This window comes from Esox lucius, chromosome 2 (assembly GCF_011004845.1).
Source record: "Esox lucius isolate fEsoLuc1 chromosome 2, fEsoLuc1.pri, whole genome shotgun sequence".
In the NCBI taxonomy this organism is placed as follows: domain Eukaryota; kingdom Metazoa; phylum Chordata; class Actinopteri; order Esociformes; family Esocidae; genus Esox; species Esox lucius.
The window spans coordinates 9,765,622-9,783,041 of record NC_047570.1 but is presented as its reverse complement, the minus strand read 5'-3'; the positions used below and the strand labels follow the sequence as shown (position 1 = coordinate 9,783,041).

General features: G+C 42.2%; 1 protein-coding gene across 6 annotated transcripts in view; it reads right to left on the bottom strand.

The window, feature by feature from the left end:
- phkb (phosphorylase kinase, beta) overlaps window positions 1–17,420 on the bottom strand; it is a 76,308-nt gene that overhangs the window by 10,010 nt on the left and 48,878 nt on the right. For all 6 annotated transcript variants that reach the window (XM_010897768.3, XM_010897767.3, XM_020053381.2 and 3 more), the window contains 5 exons: window positions 4,215–4,270; window positions 3,636–3,729; window positions 1,064–1,147; window positions 248–352; window positions 35–117 (listed from right to left, as the gene is read on the bottom strand). In XM_010897768.3, the coding sequence (XP_010896070.1) occupies window positions 35–117; window positions 248–352; window positions 1,064–1,147; window positions 3,636–3,729; window positions 4,215–4,270 (422 nt within the window). The remainder of the gene's footprint in view (window positions 1–34; window positions 118–247; window positions 353–1,063; window positions 1,148–3,635; window positions 3,730–4,214; window positions 4,271–17,420) is intronic.

The following is a 17,420-nucleotide window of genomic DNA, read 5'->3' as shown; positions in this document are numbered from 1 at the left end:
ACAATACGGAAAGAACTAGAAAAGTAGACCTCACTTGATGTTGTCCTCTCGGATGAGCACGAGGAAGAGCGGACGACCTTTCATTTTCCAGCTGTGCTTGATGAACTGCAGGGCATTCTACATACAAAGACACAGAAGACACATCGGACCAGCCGCCAGGTATACAGAGGCGTGTGCAAGCCCCCAAAAAAAAGACGAACCCGAAAAACTTTTATTAACGGTGTGTATGCAGTTCACCCCACTTCACCTTGATGTCATCAATCAGCAGCATGACGTCCTGGGACAAGTAGAAGTCACTGAGATCAAAGACGATAGGGTAGCACACCACGGTCTTCCCCAAAATCCGATAAATCTGCAGGGAGGGAAGCCGACAGTGAATTACCTGAGCCTGTGGGCCAAGATGGATGGCTCTGAGATACCGACATATACATTATTCTGGACAGGACGTAAAACAACCCAGTCGTCCTGAGGAGGGAACACGAGCTGGACATTACACAAGTCCTGCAAGTACACACGCGCCTTCTTACTAAAACTAACACACAACCTCGCCCGCCCACGCACGCCCACGAGTCGTGCTCACAAAAACAAACTTGATCATAATGCCCCCTGGCAGGTCGCCCTATTCCATCAGAACACATAAATGTTCCATTAAAATATTGTCTTCGTAATAGGTTTTTACCTTTGATTGATTTATTCTGTTATTTTGTTGGTTTTGTTCGAGAATGCAATTTAGCCGTGTTAACTTACAGCATTTCAATGACCTGCACCGGGGGACAACTTTATTTTATGACAGCAACTCCAAACATCAAAGTGCATCACAATATTGACAAAAAGTTCCCCATGCACAAAGACGGCATGGAAGCAGTACAATATACAATGTTCAGAGGTGGGCAGAATGATATATAAATAGCATGTACATAATAAGCACATACACATAACTAGATATTATGGCATTTTGAAACTGTTTTGGAACAGAGAAGTGCAGATTTCTATAGATAAGTGAGGAGGAGGTGGAAGCCTGTGATGTCGGAGTACGTGGTCGTACCGAATGGTGAACACTTACCTTGCAGGTCCCCATACACCCCACTGGTCTCTCTGGACGCCCACTCAGCCCCAGCTTCTTATTGATGGCCAGGAAACGGTACGCCTGAGGAGAAAAGATCCAAATACATCCATATTAATGCTTTCTTTTCAAAAGCCTAGTTTCCAATCATACTTGCCGTGCGGTCCAGCCAAGTTTAAAAATCTACATTGCAACAAAGGTGTAGACCACAGCAATATAGAATTCTCCTCCTGCTATCCGTTAAGGAAGATCCAAGACAGCTATCGTGCAGCTACATTTCTTCCCTTTCTAACACATATTTAACCTTCAGCTCCGACAACACTAAGCCAGAAAGGGCCGAGATCATAATCAGAGCTCGATCGTTTCGAAATTCCAGGAAAGTGAAGTCTGTTTTTTTTCCCCCCTCACCTGCAAAGATCAATCACCATCACATCCCAGAGCAATTTACTTTTGTTGCGATCCATAATCTCAAATGACCTCCTTCTAAAGTTATGAGATGCGTCAGTAATTAATCGGCCCTGCAAAGCCTGCCTCTGACGGCTCTGTTGGGGATCCCTACACCCTCATGGGTCTTTTTAGTGCCGTGGTGTAGGTGGGTTTAATGGAGAGCTGTCAGCGGGGAGAGATATACAGGCCCCCTGTAGCTCCTGACTGTAAAGCTGATCATCAACTACCTCCTTTAGTTAGCACACCGTCAGTCAGGTTGGCTTTCACTGCTCCACCTCCTCTCACTTTAACCCGCTGCGTGGTCCCGTGGTAACGTCGCCCTGTTCTCCCCTCTAATGGCAGTTGAATATTATCATCCTCATATTTCATTTCAATCTTAGCTACTGTATCTAATGGCACCGTGTTCTTTCATGAAGAGACCGATAATTAAGAGAAATAGAGGGAGCCATCTGCGTAAGAGCGGTCGGGAAAATTGCCTGCGATTTGATGCAACAAACCACACATAAGAGGCATTGATTCTACAGCCCCTGATCCATACATGTAGAGAGGAACACTGCAGTCCCTGTTGTCTGAGTCGTATTGTACGAGAGAGGATGAGATCTACTACACCGGGCTACAAGTGCCAGTTATTCCTCCTAATCAATGCGTTGAGAGACTTCTGGTCAATAATATCTTCTGTGTCACTGCAAAAAAATGGACCGGCGCTGCACGCAGCACTCGCTCAACGAACCAGAAGGTAATGGGTACACACAAACACACGATGGCGCTATGCCACCCCACTGTGCGTCTCTCCTTTGAAATGAGCCAGAAACCAATTATATGCGGACGGAAAGTACAAAAGATAATAGGAGAGTCAAGCAATTAACGGGATATTATGCTAATAGAAAAAAGCGGACAAATAAAAACTTCAGACAAATAAAAAACATAATTCAGAATTAAGTCGCATATCAAATTCCAAGCGCCCCTGGCCATGAGGCCTGTTTGAGGAGCGCCGTTGTGTGAACCTCCGTCTGCACTCACAGCTCCCGGTCCGTGCCTGAGGAATACCAATGAACAGTCGCAGCACACGGCTCACATCACAAAGCCCTCCCCGCAATTAAAAGCAACTGAACCACTGATGTGATGGCCGCTAATGCCATCAAGACGGCTACATTCCAAGCGTGACATTGGGTTGCCTGATACGCGCCCCGTTGAAAGAGGGCGGCGGTTTTAAGGGAGAGCACTTCGCCGTCGCAGTGTCTCTCCTCATATAACTGAAACCGTGCTCTCGTCTATCGGAGACATCTGCCTCATAAACATGACGGCTGCGAGTTGGGTCAAAAGACACGGGAGGGGTAGGAGGGGGGACGGGGGGCGGGGGGGGGCATCACAGAAGGAGAAGGAAGCTATTTTTGACGCACTGTTTCAGTGCCACCTGGGTTGAGATAAATAGCATGCTGCTGAATGTAATTGCAGCTATCTTGATGTCAAGCAGCTGTTATAAACAAAATCAAACGGCACGGGCAGATGAAGCGAAAAACCAACTTGGACCGGAGCCCTGGCATAAACAGATTCAAAACGCACGGGATTCAATATTCATCATGATGCCCGACACACACCAAGGCCGACAAGAATGGTGAGGCAGGGCTTTCGGAGATGAATTCCTATAGCAGGAAAGGCGACTGGACAGTACTTAGTCAGAATGCGCTACGCTGCTGTCCCATAGGCCGAAACTGCAGCTTATTGGGGTGACACGTTGATCGAATCACCAGCTAAGTGATCAATCATACACTGAACAATCTCCAGCCTCATTTTCACTGAGTGTCAAACCACAAAAGATATCGTAATAGAAGTTGGATGTAGGATCGACGGTTAGATGAACCGACGGAGCCCATGCTCGACTAACATTTTGGACACATTTGACTTGGATTATTAAAAAGTTGGCTGGTCCGATTCGTTAATGCTTTCTCAATCAGGTGTATCTCCTACCTTTAGAAAATGTACATTAATGTCCCGAATGCTCATCCACTGGCAGTGAGCATTAAACAACCAATGCGTGGGCTTAGTGCAGACCTTCATCGGGAGGTGGTTTAAACCACTGAGATGTGATTCCTGAAATAACGGACGTGCAGAATGTATTACTCACATTGACCAGCTCCTTCTGCGCCCAGATCTGAATGGGCTCCACCTGCTGGGGAGTCTGGGTCTGGATGCCATAGGTGTTCAGGAACACCTGCAGTCTGAAACACAACACCAACCGCAGTTTAGACAGTACACCTGGGACTGTTTACAATACCCCACAGTCTGCGATGCCAAGCGCAAATGAGCTACATCTGGAGAAATCCTCAGGAAACAAACACTGCATTAGCTTGACGTTGGGCGGATGCAAGCCGGAGAAAAAAAACAAAAAAACAACAGCCAAGAATTTGTCTAACCGTGGAAGTCTGATTGGAAAGGTGAGACAGATCAACAGGCTTCAACAGGCCGGCCGATCTATCTAACCTCCCTCTCTCGTGACTCCAGAGCTAAATGAGTCTGGATGGACGGACGGAGACTAAGCGATGCCTGAGAGCTTAATACGCACGCTGCAATTAAACCGCTGGACTAGCGGAGCACAGAGGGATTAAACGACCTGCTTTATCACCTGCCACACATTAGCTTATACACGCCCTCTCGGTCACTTGCACGTCGCACAGGTAAACACACACTCTTTCCAATCACCTACCTCTGGCTTTCAGCTATCTGGGCCACATGAACCACGGTGTCGTTATCGATTGGACCCTGGAACAGAGAGGCAGAAAACATGAAGTGAATACACAAAGGGGTGTGGAGAAAATACATATTCAGTCAACAGTAACAGAAATCACGACGACGCACTTTGGTACCTGAGCCCAAGCACTGTAGGTAACAGTGGAATAGGCTCCACAAAGCTGTGAATAAGCAATGAAGGGTTTTGGGGGAATGAAACTGGTGGGAACAGAGCGGGTCAGCACCTCAGGCTCAACTGTTTGAACAGTGGTAATCTTCAAGGTGGTTCGAAAGTTACAGAGCAGCAGATTGCCTGGCAGTCGGAGTGTTTGGGCAGTATCCGAAAGGTTGCTTTTCTAATCTTAGAGTCAACAAGGTGAAAAATCTATAGATGCGCCCTTGAGCATTGGCTCTTAACCGCAGTTTCTTCTGTAAATCACTGAAGTCGGGTCGGCCATGTTAATCAAGAGTATCATGGATGCACTGGAAGAGCAGGGCCTCTTTGCTTTAGAACTAGGTGAACGGATTCGTACTTACAAGAACATGACAATAAGGACTCTTGAGGAGTTCCATTAATCGAATAATAATACAGTCACTGCAAAACTAACGGTTATTCTTGGTATAGAAGCAGCAATTCCCTTCACTGCTCCATAGGCAAGCCCCATGGTCATACAGCGGGTCTAAGTTTCAACTGAGAACACTATGGCCGGGCTGTGGCATTTCAGAAACGTTGCAGAGGATTGATGCAAGCGGGGAGCCCTGCCAACCATCAGTCGCAGCAGTCCAGACGTGAGATGACAAGTGCCTGAATTAGTACAAGTGCAGGTTCCTTTGCGAGGTCATGTAGCTAGACTCGGGGGGGGGATACTGGTTTAATCAGCCAACTGATTAGACACGGTTCCACTGCTGGTTTGTTTAGAGACAAGCGTAGTCGACTCATCGTCGGCTCATCCACCGATCGTTATATTTTGTGTTCTTACTGACACGGTTCTTAGTGTGTTTCATGTGCGGTTACATTCAAAATTCAGCCACTGTACCTTTGCCACAGTCATCTGGTCAGCCACCTTGAATGCTGCCCACAGCTCCTGGTAAATGTTTGTCTTCTATTCGATGCAATTGTATATTTTTCTTTCTACTTGAGTCCTGGGAGATTCATCCAGAGAGAAGCGATTTGTAAACAGAGTGAATCGTATACTTTATGAGTAAATGAGAGAAATTCTTGAGCCATTAGGAAGGCACATTGTGTGATTCGACAGGAAGGCTGTTCATCAGAAGCAAATCTCACTGGGAGACATTTTGTTTGGGTGGAAAGAGCAGGGTTTTTTTCCCCACACCCTCATTATTAACAGTCAGATGAATCCCGGGGAGAGAAGAGGAGAAAGAAGTAACGAGTGAGGACAAATGAGCGGGCAGAGAGAGGTTCACGGAAATCTATTCTGATTGTGAACAGCAATTTCCAAAACACTGCAATGGAAATCCTCTCTAATTAGCATTCTGTTTGAAAGAAATTAACGCAGGAATCCTCTTTCTTTCCATCCATCTCACCACGGTACCTCTGTCGCATGATTAGGTTTCAAGCAAAAGCACCAGAGCGTCCTAATGTTGACGCAAAGATCCTGACATGTCTGAGGAAGAAAAAAAAAAACTATCAGACCTGTCAAGCTTCAATTAGGGCCTCATGTTCCTGCCTGCTGGCTCCTGGCTCCGAGCCCAAGGTCCTGGGCCAGGGGCTCCTGGCTCCTGAGGTGGATAGACAACCCTGAGGACACCACAGCCGGCCAACGCTGACAGCACCACAGCCAGTCTCTCTAACACCACCCCGGTACTCAATAAATGTGTAAACAGACCAACAGTGTAAACACAAACAAAAACTACTTAGCATTTTGACTGGATTTCGGGGAAGGTGTGTACGGTTTGCACAAAAGGAGATAGATGGAGTGCGTACGTTCCGGCTCCTATTTGTTTTCTTTCAGACTAATGACAGCATCTGATTTAATACCATCCTGCAGACCTGAGGCTCTACTGTCAGAAGGACAGCTGAAATGTCAATACCCACCTCCTTAGACACTTCTCCCACTGCGGCTACTAAAGAAAATAACAGCAACAAATTACTTTAAAGTCCTCATGCAGTCTCTGACAACTTATTTTTAATTCATTACTGTATGTGTAACAAATTGATGAGGGACTGATTTGAAGTGAAGCATTTTTTCTACTTTTGTCACTAACCATACACAGAAATAGGCAAAATGGACATGAAAATTAAGAGTCATTCCCCTAAATGATTGTTAAAAAATGCAGACACTTTCATCTCTGTATTTTAGCACTAAAGCCAACATTCAACAAGCTAGGGCTACCGTGTAGCTATAGCCTACTAGGTTGAATTACTGAGAACACAAATGCTGAGTCTATTTCAATTAATCCATAACAAAAGACACACTCTCCTTTGTTATTTTGCCAATGCTCGCTAGTTGCAAGTGATGAGTTGATCGGAATGAGCTGGCAATTTCAAGTCAACAGAGCTACGAGCTAGCGCACCAAAAGCAGTCTAAATGTCAATCCCTACTACCAGTAGACACTTCCACCTAAATTCAGAAAGAAGCATTTGTGAGGATTACGGTACTAACTGCAACAAAGTTCTTATATTAATTACATTTTTAGTATTTTCTGCATTTTTGTCAATAAGTAGGCCCGCGTAAGTGTTTCTATGACAGAAAACAGAACCTGAACAGGGAATTCATATTTTCGATTTAACTGGGCCTTTAAGCAAAAGCAGCTGTTAGGCAAATGTCACAAATTGGAATAAAAAGCTTTTGTACAAACTCAATAGATACTTGCTCTCACACACCAGACACCAGCAGAGGAGAGCAATACATTTCTCCTGAATTCACTTAAACATTTTCTATTACATTTTTCAACTTAAGGACTTTACATCAAGAGTGTGTCTCGGCCTGAGAAATTTTAAAGTTATTGTAGTCTACCTGCAAAACAAGCTAAGTCAGGAATTCCACCCCCAGACTGTAAATATAAATAAATGTAATCTCCGCTTCATCTGATATTTTCCCAGATTAAAATAAATGAATTCTGACACCATGGTGCATTTGGAAGGTAAAAGTTCCTAAGCTTCTCATACCGACTCATGTCTACCCAACCTCTGGGTTCTAAATCTTTGCATACAGATTGTGTCACACAGTAGGATTCTCCTGCCATCTGAAAGGCACCTTCGCAAAAAAACAGCGATTATGTCTCCAAGAACTCATAAAATGCAAGTTAGTTCCCTGTGTGAAAGCATAAATTACTATGTTTCCTACAGATTTTAGCCTATTTTGTACTACATTTCATCATTAAACTTGAAAGGAGTTTAAGGTCAACCGTGTAAGAGACATATTTGAGCTCATTCATTAACGTACCGTTGCTACATTATTATCGTTACCTTTGCATATGAATGCAAAGAACTCTCTTTAGACCTCAGAGATGAAAAAACATGCACTGAAAACACATTTAAAAGTCATGAACCCCTTTGAACATCAGCAGGGAGGTCTTCCCAGATCCAGGTGTGCAAAGCTAGTAATAAGATTCCCAAGAAGGCTCAAAAGCTGGTAGAGACATTCCTATCAAGACTCAAAGCTGGTAGAGACATTCCCAATAAGACTCAAAGCTGGTAGAGATATTCCTATCAAAACTCAAAGCTGGTAGAGATATTCCCAAGAAGACTCAAAGCTGTGATCGCTGCCAAAGATACCTAGAGAAATCACTTAATAACAAATCTGAATACATATGTTCATGATCTGTCACTTATGTTTTTATTTAACAATTTGGTACAACCTTTTTCTATTCGTCATTATGGGATATTGTGCATGGACTGATGACAAAAAATGACCAATTATCAATTAAAAATGAAAAAAGTCTGTACCGCAACAATGTGTAAAAAGTGAAGGACACTGCACTGTCAAATTTGATCCTTTACACGGTAGGAAACCAGGGCGGAGTTCAAGGCAGTTTCTTGGTTTCTGTCCTGTTCTGAAACACGGCTTGGGAAGACATCAAAGCCTCGCAGTGTCATCCTTCCTCTTTTCAGTGTCTGCAGTGACCCAATGCTATAGGCCCTGCTGAGCCTCTGCCCACTGACCCGAGCAAACCACCTCAAGGTCACACACTACCACAGGGACCGGTCTGTGGTAGTGTGTGACCCATCGAAAACACATTTTATGTAGGCAAACACGCACACGCACCCGCCACATTCATACAAATCTTCTCAAACCACTCATGCATAACTATACCCAATCCCATGGACATTAATGTACTTTACCCATGGGTGTCGATCATAGAAACATCTCTAATTCACTGTGTTGTTGCTCAGCAATTAAATGTGCAAGTTTGGATCAAAGGGATACAACTTCAATTTACATACCGGCATATAAAACATGCATGCACTGAATGCGTGTTACTATTCTGTTGTTAAAAATAGGCTTGACAAGGCACTACTAAGACAACACTATCTCACATGGCTCTCACGTGCTATCAAAGTGATTTGCAATACGTAAGCATGGGCAATTTTCTTTTATAGTTAATTAACATTGTTTAAGCAACCTCGAGAAATGTATGTCCTCTAAAAGATCAACTTATTTTAAACACTTCACAATCACAAGTAGCATAGAAAAGCAGACCTACTGAACTCCGTTTAGGGACGCCTTATCAGACAATCAATACAATGCTGGAGGTAGAGACAAAATCATCGGAGATTGAAAAGGTGGAGATTAGTTTCCCTGCCATGTAAATGATCAAGGTATCTGTTTGAACATTTGAAACAATTCTCATTGTCCTTGACTCTGGCTCTCACTCTCTTTCAGTTACAGTATATTAGGTTAAGCCAGCAAAAAATGTATTAGATTAATCTGATCCCTATGACAGCTAGGGCTTGATTAAACCTCCTGCATTTAATATAGTACCAAGTCAGATTCTGCTGGAGAGACTGGGGAGTCATGCTTCTGAACGTGCACTAGTTACCTGAACGCCGTTGTCCCTCCCCAATACAACACAGCCCTCAAGCCTGACAGGTGCCACGCAAATTGAAGTAGCATTTAAACATTACCGGTTAAAGTCCTACTGAACACGGGGGACGGAAGACGGAACTGTCACACAGAGGAACGCGACAGGGAGTTGGAAGCCCTTTTCCCTCTTCCAGAACTCCATCCAAAATCTGTCTTAAAATCAACCCGGCCTGGTGTGCATTAACTTTGGCCTGGTTACTTAACTGCATTCTCCCCAGTTACAGCAACGGCACAGCAGTTTCAGGAGACCCAGTCATAAAATTGGCTCTGCTCTGGCACGTGTGACTGACCTGCCTCCAACCTCAGTACAGTGCTCACCATGCAAGAGAAGTGATTCGCCCAGACTGGGAGGGTGAAAAACAACTGTTGCTTGAAACTGTTACTTTCTAATAGTGTGAGACAGGGAGGGCACATAATTGATACCTCACAAAATCTAGAGCAACAATAAAAAGAATAACATGCAATTACAACTACAAAATGGTCCAGTCAAGTGAAGATTATTTTTATTGGTCATGCGTACAGTTGTGCTCATAAGTTTGCATACCATGGCTGAAATTGTGAAATTTTGGCAATGAGTTTGAAAATATGACTGATCATGCAATAAACTATTTTATTTAAGTATAGTGATCATATGAAGAAAATCATTATGACGTAGTTGTTTGGATCGTAATGATAACAGAAATGGCCCTGATCAAAAGTTTACATACCCTTGAATGTTTGGCCATGTTATAGACACACAAGGTAACACACACAGGTGAAAATGGCAATTAAAGGTGAATTCATCCACACCTGTGGCTTTTTAAATTGCAATTAGCGTCTGTGTATAAATATTCAATGAGTTTGTTAGCTCTCACGTGGATGCAGTGAGCAGGCTAGGTACTGAGCTATGGGGAGCAGAAAATAACTGTCAAAAGACTGGCGTAACAAGGTAATGGAACTTTATAAAAATGGAAAAGGATATAAAAAGATATCCAAAGCCTTACAAAAGCACTGTTTAATCACTTAATAAGAAGTGGAAAATTCAGAGATATCTTGATACCAAGCCAAGGTCAGGTTGACCAAGAAAGACTTTAGCCAAGACGAATGGGCAGCTATACCACCTGCAAGAATTCGGGGCCTCATAGACAAAAGACTGCATGCTGTCATTGATGCTAAACGGGGCGATACACAGTATTGAAAACTAAGGGTATGCAGACTTCTGAACAGGTGTCAGTTAATTTATTTCTTTGTTGCCATGTTTTGTTTTATGATTGTGCCATTCTGTAATGACCTACAGTTGAATGTGAATCCCACAAGAAATAAAAGAAATGCGTTTTGCCTGATCACTCATGTTTTCTTTACAAATGGTACAGACAGTGGGGAGAACAAGTATTTGATACACTGCCAATTTGCAGGTTTTCCTACTTACAAAGCATGTAGAGGTCTGTCATTTTTATCATAGGTACACTTCAACTGTGAGAGACGCAATCTAAAAAAATATATAGAAAATCACATTGTATGATTTTTAAGTAATTCATTTGCATTTTATTGCATGACGTAAGTATTTGATCACCTACTAACCAGTAAGAATTCCGGCTCTCACAAACCTGTTCGTTTTTCTTAAAGAAGCCCTCCTGTTCTCCACTCATTACCTGTATTAACTGCACCTAGGGGCCAGGACGACTACACCGTATTGAGGGGGCTCGATGGGGCCATGTAACAAAGGGTTCTGTACCACATATTAAGTTCTGCTTTTCTGATGTATCGAATACTTATGTCATGCAATAAAATGCAAATTAATTACTTAAAAATCATAGATTCCATCACTTCCAGTTGAAGAGGACCTATGATAACAATCACAGACTTCTACATGCTTTGTAAGTGGGAAAACCAGCAAAATCGGCAGTGTATCAAATACTTGTTCTCCCCACTGTATATTACCAATTCTCCAAGGGTATGCAAACTTTTGAACTGTATCTACGGACTATCAGGCATTTTGATTTCAATTACATTTGTTTTAGAAAATAAATATAGTTCAACAGTACATTTTCACTATTAAAATGAACATACTAAAGTGTATTGGGTAACTGGAATATTTACTACTTTAAGAGGTATCATCCAATTTAGACGCATTTCAAAGAATGTTAAAATTGATTCAAAAAGGTTAACAGCTGTTAATTTGAGGGATGTGCAATACTAAAAACAGAGACAATTTCTCAGTACAAAATGGTCCATAAATTTGGAACAACTAGAGATCCCAATCTGGAACATGGATATGCTCTGAATATGTTGTTAAAAAATATTTTCCAATTTAATTTAAATTTGCCAAATATTTCAACAACTAGTCAACATTCCTTCTTCCAAACGACTAATTAATGGTTGAAATTGTTTGAAAGACCGACAAATAATATATATTTTTCCCTGATTTTGTAAGGAAACAAATTATTCTTATCTCTATCCCTGCAGTAAACTTGGCCATATTCTGCAAGATTCAGAGTCGAATTCAACAGGATGCAGCTCAATGATGAATGATGAAAGTGTGTTTGCCTGTCGAGGGGGTCAGCTCTGTAGACACTTGCTTTTTGGAAAAAGAACGACAGCCAAATTGGAAGTTTCTCCTGCTTCCAGGTCACTTCCCATTAGGAATGAGTGACTAGGAGATGTACTGCAGTCATTATGGCCAATAAACCAGACAGGGAGCTGGGAAAAACAATGGGGCCTAACATATAAAAGCTCATTAATGGGGCTTCGGCTCGGGACCGAGGCCTTGTAAAGTTGCTCAAGCAGCTGCTGCGATCCACTTTTGCTGTCACAATATGTGAGGGATGGCCTACTCCCTGCAGGTTCAGTTCACTGGCCATCTCTCCTGGGCGTGTACTGTCAGGGGGGGCCCAGCCCAGCCTGCTCTACAGTGCTGTCAGCGAGCAATTTGGCAGACCTGCGATGCTAATTCAGATTATTTATTTTCAGATGCAAGGGGGAAAAACGATAACCATCTGTTCACAACCACACAGGGTGTCACATCAAAATAGGCACAAAAAAAAACATTGTCCCCGATTATGCATGTAAAATGGTGTCCTCAGAACATCCTTCATTCCTCAAGCCTAATTCATATTGAGCTGGAAAAAAAAAACTTGTGTTAAAAGGAGAATTTCACAAACTGAGGGTAAATTGTTCCTAACCCTAATATAAGTTGATGGTCCAAGTATATTTTAATCCACAGTTAATTTTAAACAGTGGGAAAAATAATGTAGCTAACTTTATCTACTACTGACTAAACATAATTTTTTTAATTACAGTTTATACAGTTGAAAAGTATTGACACCATTGATACAGACAAGCAAAAAAAATTCTATAAAATAAATAACACAGGTAAAGAGCTACATCTTATGCCAAAGAACACAGGAACGTATACTAGGTGGCCCAGACTGGCCCGTTGTCTTCAGTTCACATGTACTGCTGCATAGGGAATTTAAAACCAACCCACTATCAATTCAGCAAGAGCTCTCTATGTTTGAAGGATACACATCTCATACCTGCTGTAAAATACGACAGTGAATCTTCATAAAATATGTTGCTGGGTCTTTATTGTTTTGCTTCCACTGATCCAGAGGCCCTTGTTAGGGTCAATGACATCATAAACTATCAGCTGCCAGGACATTGTAGCCAAAAACCCAGTTGTCTCTGCCAAGAAGATGAACATGGCAGCAAGTGTAACCTACAGCAACATAATGACCTCAAGCACAAATAAAAATCCACAAAGAAATGGTTAACTGACCAGATAAATTATCAAAATGTTGCTATTGCGGTCTGCATTTTACAGATGTTTAACCAGGCAAGTTGATTAAAACCAGTTCTTATTTACAGCAATGACCTGGGGTGGAATTTAATGGGGGAGGAAGAGCAATTAGGGTTAACTGTCTTGCTCAGGGACAGAACGATAGAGCGTTCACCTTGGTGGTTGGAGGATTAGAACCAGGGACATTTCGGACAAGCTGAATGTCCTAACCCCATATTTGACTCATATTTGACTCATACTGAGAATATGCAGTTTGAATGAAACAATGCAGTCAAAAGGAAAAGACAGAAGGATCTCAAAGATCCAGACAGATTTTGTATGGAGGAATGATCTAAAATCTTGAAACAAAATATAGGAAAAGGCTCAGAGCCTTTAGCCCTGCAATGAGAGTGTGCAAAAGTACTGAAACAAGAATGTCAATAATTCTGACATGTTTTGGGAAATACGTTTATCATTTCAGATGTACAGTGGGGAGAACAAGTATTTGATACACTGCTGATTTTGCATGTTTTCCCACTTACAAAGCATGTAGAAGTCTGTAATTTTATCATAGGTACTCTTCAACTGTGGGTGACGGAATCTAAAACAAAAATCCAGAAAATCACATTGTATGGAAGACCCAGCCACGACCCATCTTCAATGCTCTTACTTAGGGAAGGAGGTTGCTGGTCAAGATCTAGCGATACATGGCCCCATCCATCCTCCTCTCAATACGGTGCAGTCGTCCTGTCCCCTTTGCAGAAAAGCATCCCCAAAGAATGATCTTTCTAAATCCATGCTTCATGGTTGGGATGGTGTTCTTGGGGTTGTACTCATCCTTCTTCTTCCTCCAAACACGGCGAGTGGAGTTTAGACCAAAAAGCTAAATCTTTGTCTCATCAGACCACATGACCTTCTCCCATTCCTCCTCTGCATCATCCAGATGGTCATTGGCAAACTTCAGACGGGCCTGGACATGCACTGGCTTGAGCAGGAGGACCTTGCGTGCGCTGCAGGATTTTAATCCATGACGGTGTAGTGTGTTACTAATGGTTTCCTTTGAGACTGTGGTCCCAGCTCTCTTCAGGTCATTGACCAGGTCCTGCCATGTAGTTCTGGGCTGATCCCTCACCTTCCTCATGATCATTGATGCCCCACGAGGTGAGATCTTGCATGGAGCCCCAGACCGAGGGAGATTGACCGTCATCTTGAGCTTCTTCCATTTTCTTATAATTGTGCCAACAGTTGTTGCCTTCTCACCAAGCTGCTTGCCTATTGTCCTGTAGCCCATCCCAGCCTTGTGCAGGTCTACAATTTCATCCTGGATGTCCTTACACATCTCTCTGGTCTTGGCCATTGTGGAGAGGTTGGAGTCTGTTTGATTGAGTGTGTGGACAGGTGTCTTTTATACAGGTAACGAGTTCAAACAGGGGCAGTTAATACAGGTAATGAGTGGAGAACAGGAGGGCTTCTTCAAAAAAAACCTTACAGGTCTATGAGAGCCGGAATTCTTACTGGTTGGTATGTGATCAAATACTTACACTCACCTAAAGGATTATTAGGAACACCTGTTCAATTTCTCATTAATGCAATTATCTAATCAACCAATCACATGGCAGTTGCTTCAATGCATTTAGGGGTGTGGTCCTGGTCAAGACAATCTCCTGAACTCCAAAGTGAATGCAGAATGGGAAAGAAAGGTGATTTAAGCAATTTTGAGCGTGGCATGGTTGTTTGTTGCCAGACGGGCCGGTCTGAGTATTTCACAATCTGCTCAGTTACTGGGATTTTCACGCACAACCATTTCTAGGGTTTACAAAGAATGGTGTGAAAAGGGAAAAACATCCAGTATGCGGCAGTCCTGTGGGCGAAAATGCCTTGTTGATGCTAGAGGTCAGAGGAGAATGGGCTGACTGATTCAAGCTGATAGAAGAGCAACTTTGACTGAAATAACCACTCTTTACAACCGAGGTATGCAGCAAAGCATTTGTGAAGCCACAACACGCACAACCTTGAGGCGGATGGGCTACAACAGCAGAAGACCCCACTGGGTACCACTCATCTCCACTACAAATAGGAAAACGAGGCTACAATTTGCACGAGCTCACCAAAATTGGACAGTTGAAGACTGGAAGAATGTTACCTGGTCTGATGAGTCTCGATTTCTGTTGAGACATTCAGATGGTAGAGTCAGAATTTGGCGTAAACAGAATGAGAACATGGATCCATCATGCCTTGTTACCACAGTGCAGGCTGGTGGTGGTGGTGTAATGGTGTGGGGGATGTTTTCTTGGCACACTTTAGGCCCCTTAGTGCCAATTGGGCATCGTTTAAATGCCATGGCCTACCTGAGCATTGTTTCTGACCATGTCCATCCCTTTATGACCACCATGTACCCATCCTCTGATGGCTACTTCCAGCAGGATAATGCACCATGTCACAAAGCTCGAATTATTTCAACTTGGTTTCTTGAACATGACAATGAGTTCACTGTACTGAAATGGCCCCCACAGTCACCAGATCTCAACCCAATAGAGCTGATGTGGTGGAACGGGAGCTTCGTGCACTGGATGTGCATCCCACAAATCTCCATTAACTGCATGATGCTATCCTATCAATATGGGCCAACATTTCTAGAGAATGCTTTCAGCACCTTGTTGAATCAATGCCACGTAGAATTAAGGCAGTTCTGAAGGCGAAAGGGGGTCAAACACAGTATTAGTATGGTGTTCCTAATAATCCTTTAGGTGAGTGTATGTCGTGCACTAAAATGCTAAATAATTATAAAAAAATCATACAATGTGATTTTCTGGATTTTTTTAGATTCCGTCTCTCACAGTTCAAGTGTACTTATGATAACAATGACATACCTCTACATGCTTTGTAAGTAGCAAAACCTGCAAAATCGGCAGTGTATCAAATACTTGTTCTCCCCAATGTAACTGATGTTGATTTCCTTGAAATATTTAATGGGAATCACAGATAATAATTTTACTGTAATGTCAGAACATTTCCATAATATATCTGCAGTAGTGGAATAATTAGTCAACAGAAGGCAGACCTGCTTCTGTAGACAAAAGGAACAGCGTCAACCTCCATCTCCTTCATCAGCATCACTAAAACATATGATAATTTCTCATCTCGCTCTATCCAATGAGCAATGGCGGAGTGGGACAAGTGAAATCCTTCTGTCAATTCCTGTTTGAAAAAGGTCTACACAGTTCCCAAAATCATTGGACCGTAAATTGCAAATTTTGTAAGCTAGCTGACCAAAGGTAAAGCGAGTAAAGAGTGGCTGTCAGTGTGCTGTTGCTGCTATTCAGCTAACTTTCACAAGGTGGGCGAATGTTTTTTTTTTTTTTTTTTTTTATAAGCCAATTTTATCCATTCCCTAAATGTATTATCTGTTCCCTCAACTTTTTTTTATCCGTTATCTTGTATTGTTTTTCTGGACCAAATTGTCTCATGCTTTTTTTTCTCTATCATGACACCTAAAGGGCAATATATTTCAAATGTTGGAAAATTTGCTAGCATCAATAGTTGTAGATTGAGAGCCTTACAATGCAATGATTAAAATTTTTTTAGGAACCTTATTCAAAGAGGGTTTATCTTATATGTCTCATGCCTTCAATGGATATTTAGATTTTCAATATGTAAGACCACATTTACACTTATATGTAGTGTTGAAGCATCACCCAGAAAGCTATATTGGTCAACGTTATCCTTTCTCAGAGGTATTCGGCTCTAGACCCGTGGAGGAGTCTGCTTTAGCAATGCCTTTGTTTATGCTTTTTCACATTCTGACTGTTACAGACACAACACAATGTTCATTCGATGAGTTCTATATTTCTGAATGCTACCCAGTCATTAAGTCTATTTGTTCTGTATGTACAGATGCGGCCCAATTGTTTGTTCTAAACATTCCGCTGTCATGCGGGCTGTCAACGTTAATCCCTCGTGTTTGCAAGCCAACTACGGATAACACAGTCAGTAACCAATCTGCACAGTAGTATCTGCACAGTAGCCAGAAAAACAACTGCATTTGTTTAAGCTGCTTGTCTAATGACATTACTTTTGATACATCAATAATGATACGATATGTGGTTTTGCCGGGGATAAAAACATTACAAGTATGGTCTTATATAACAGTACGTCATGATTAGTTTACATGAGTAGTGTACATGAGTAGTGTACATGAATAGTGTACACTGAGCACATCTGAGGGGGGCTCTTGAGCCAGATGCAGTACATTTTAGATGCAGTTATTGAACAAGCAGCAGCCAAGAAAATAAAATATTAAATAAAGAGTGATCTTAGGAAACATAATTTCCATTAAAAAAATTTTAAACTATAAAACACAAATCAAAAGGTATGCTGT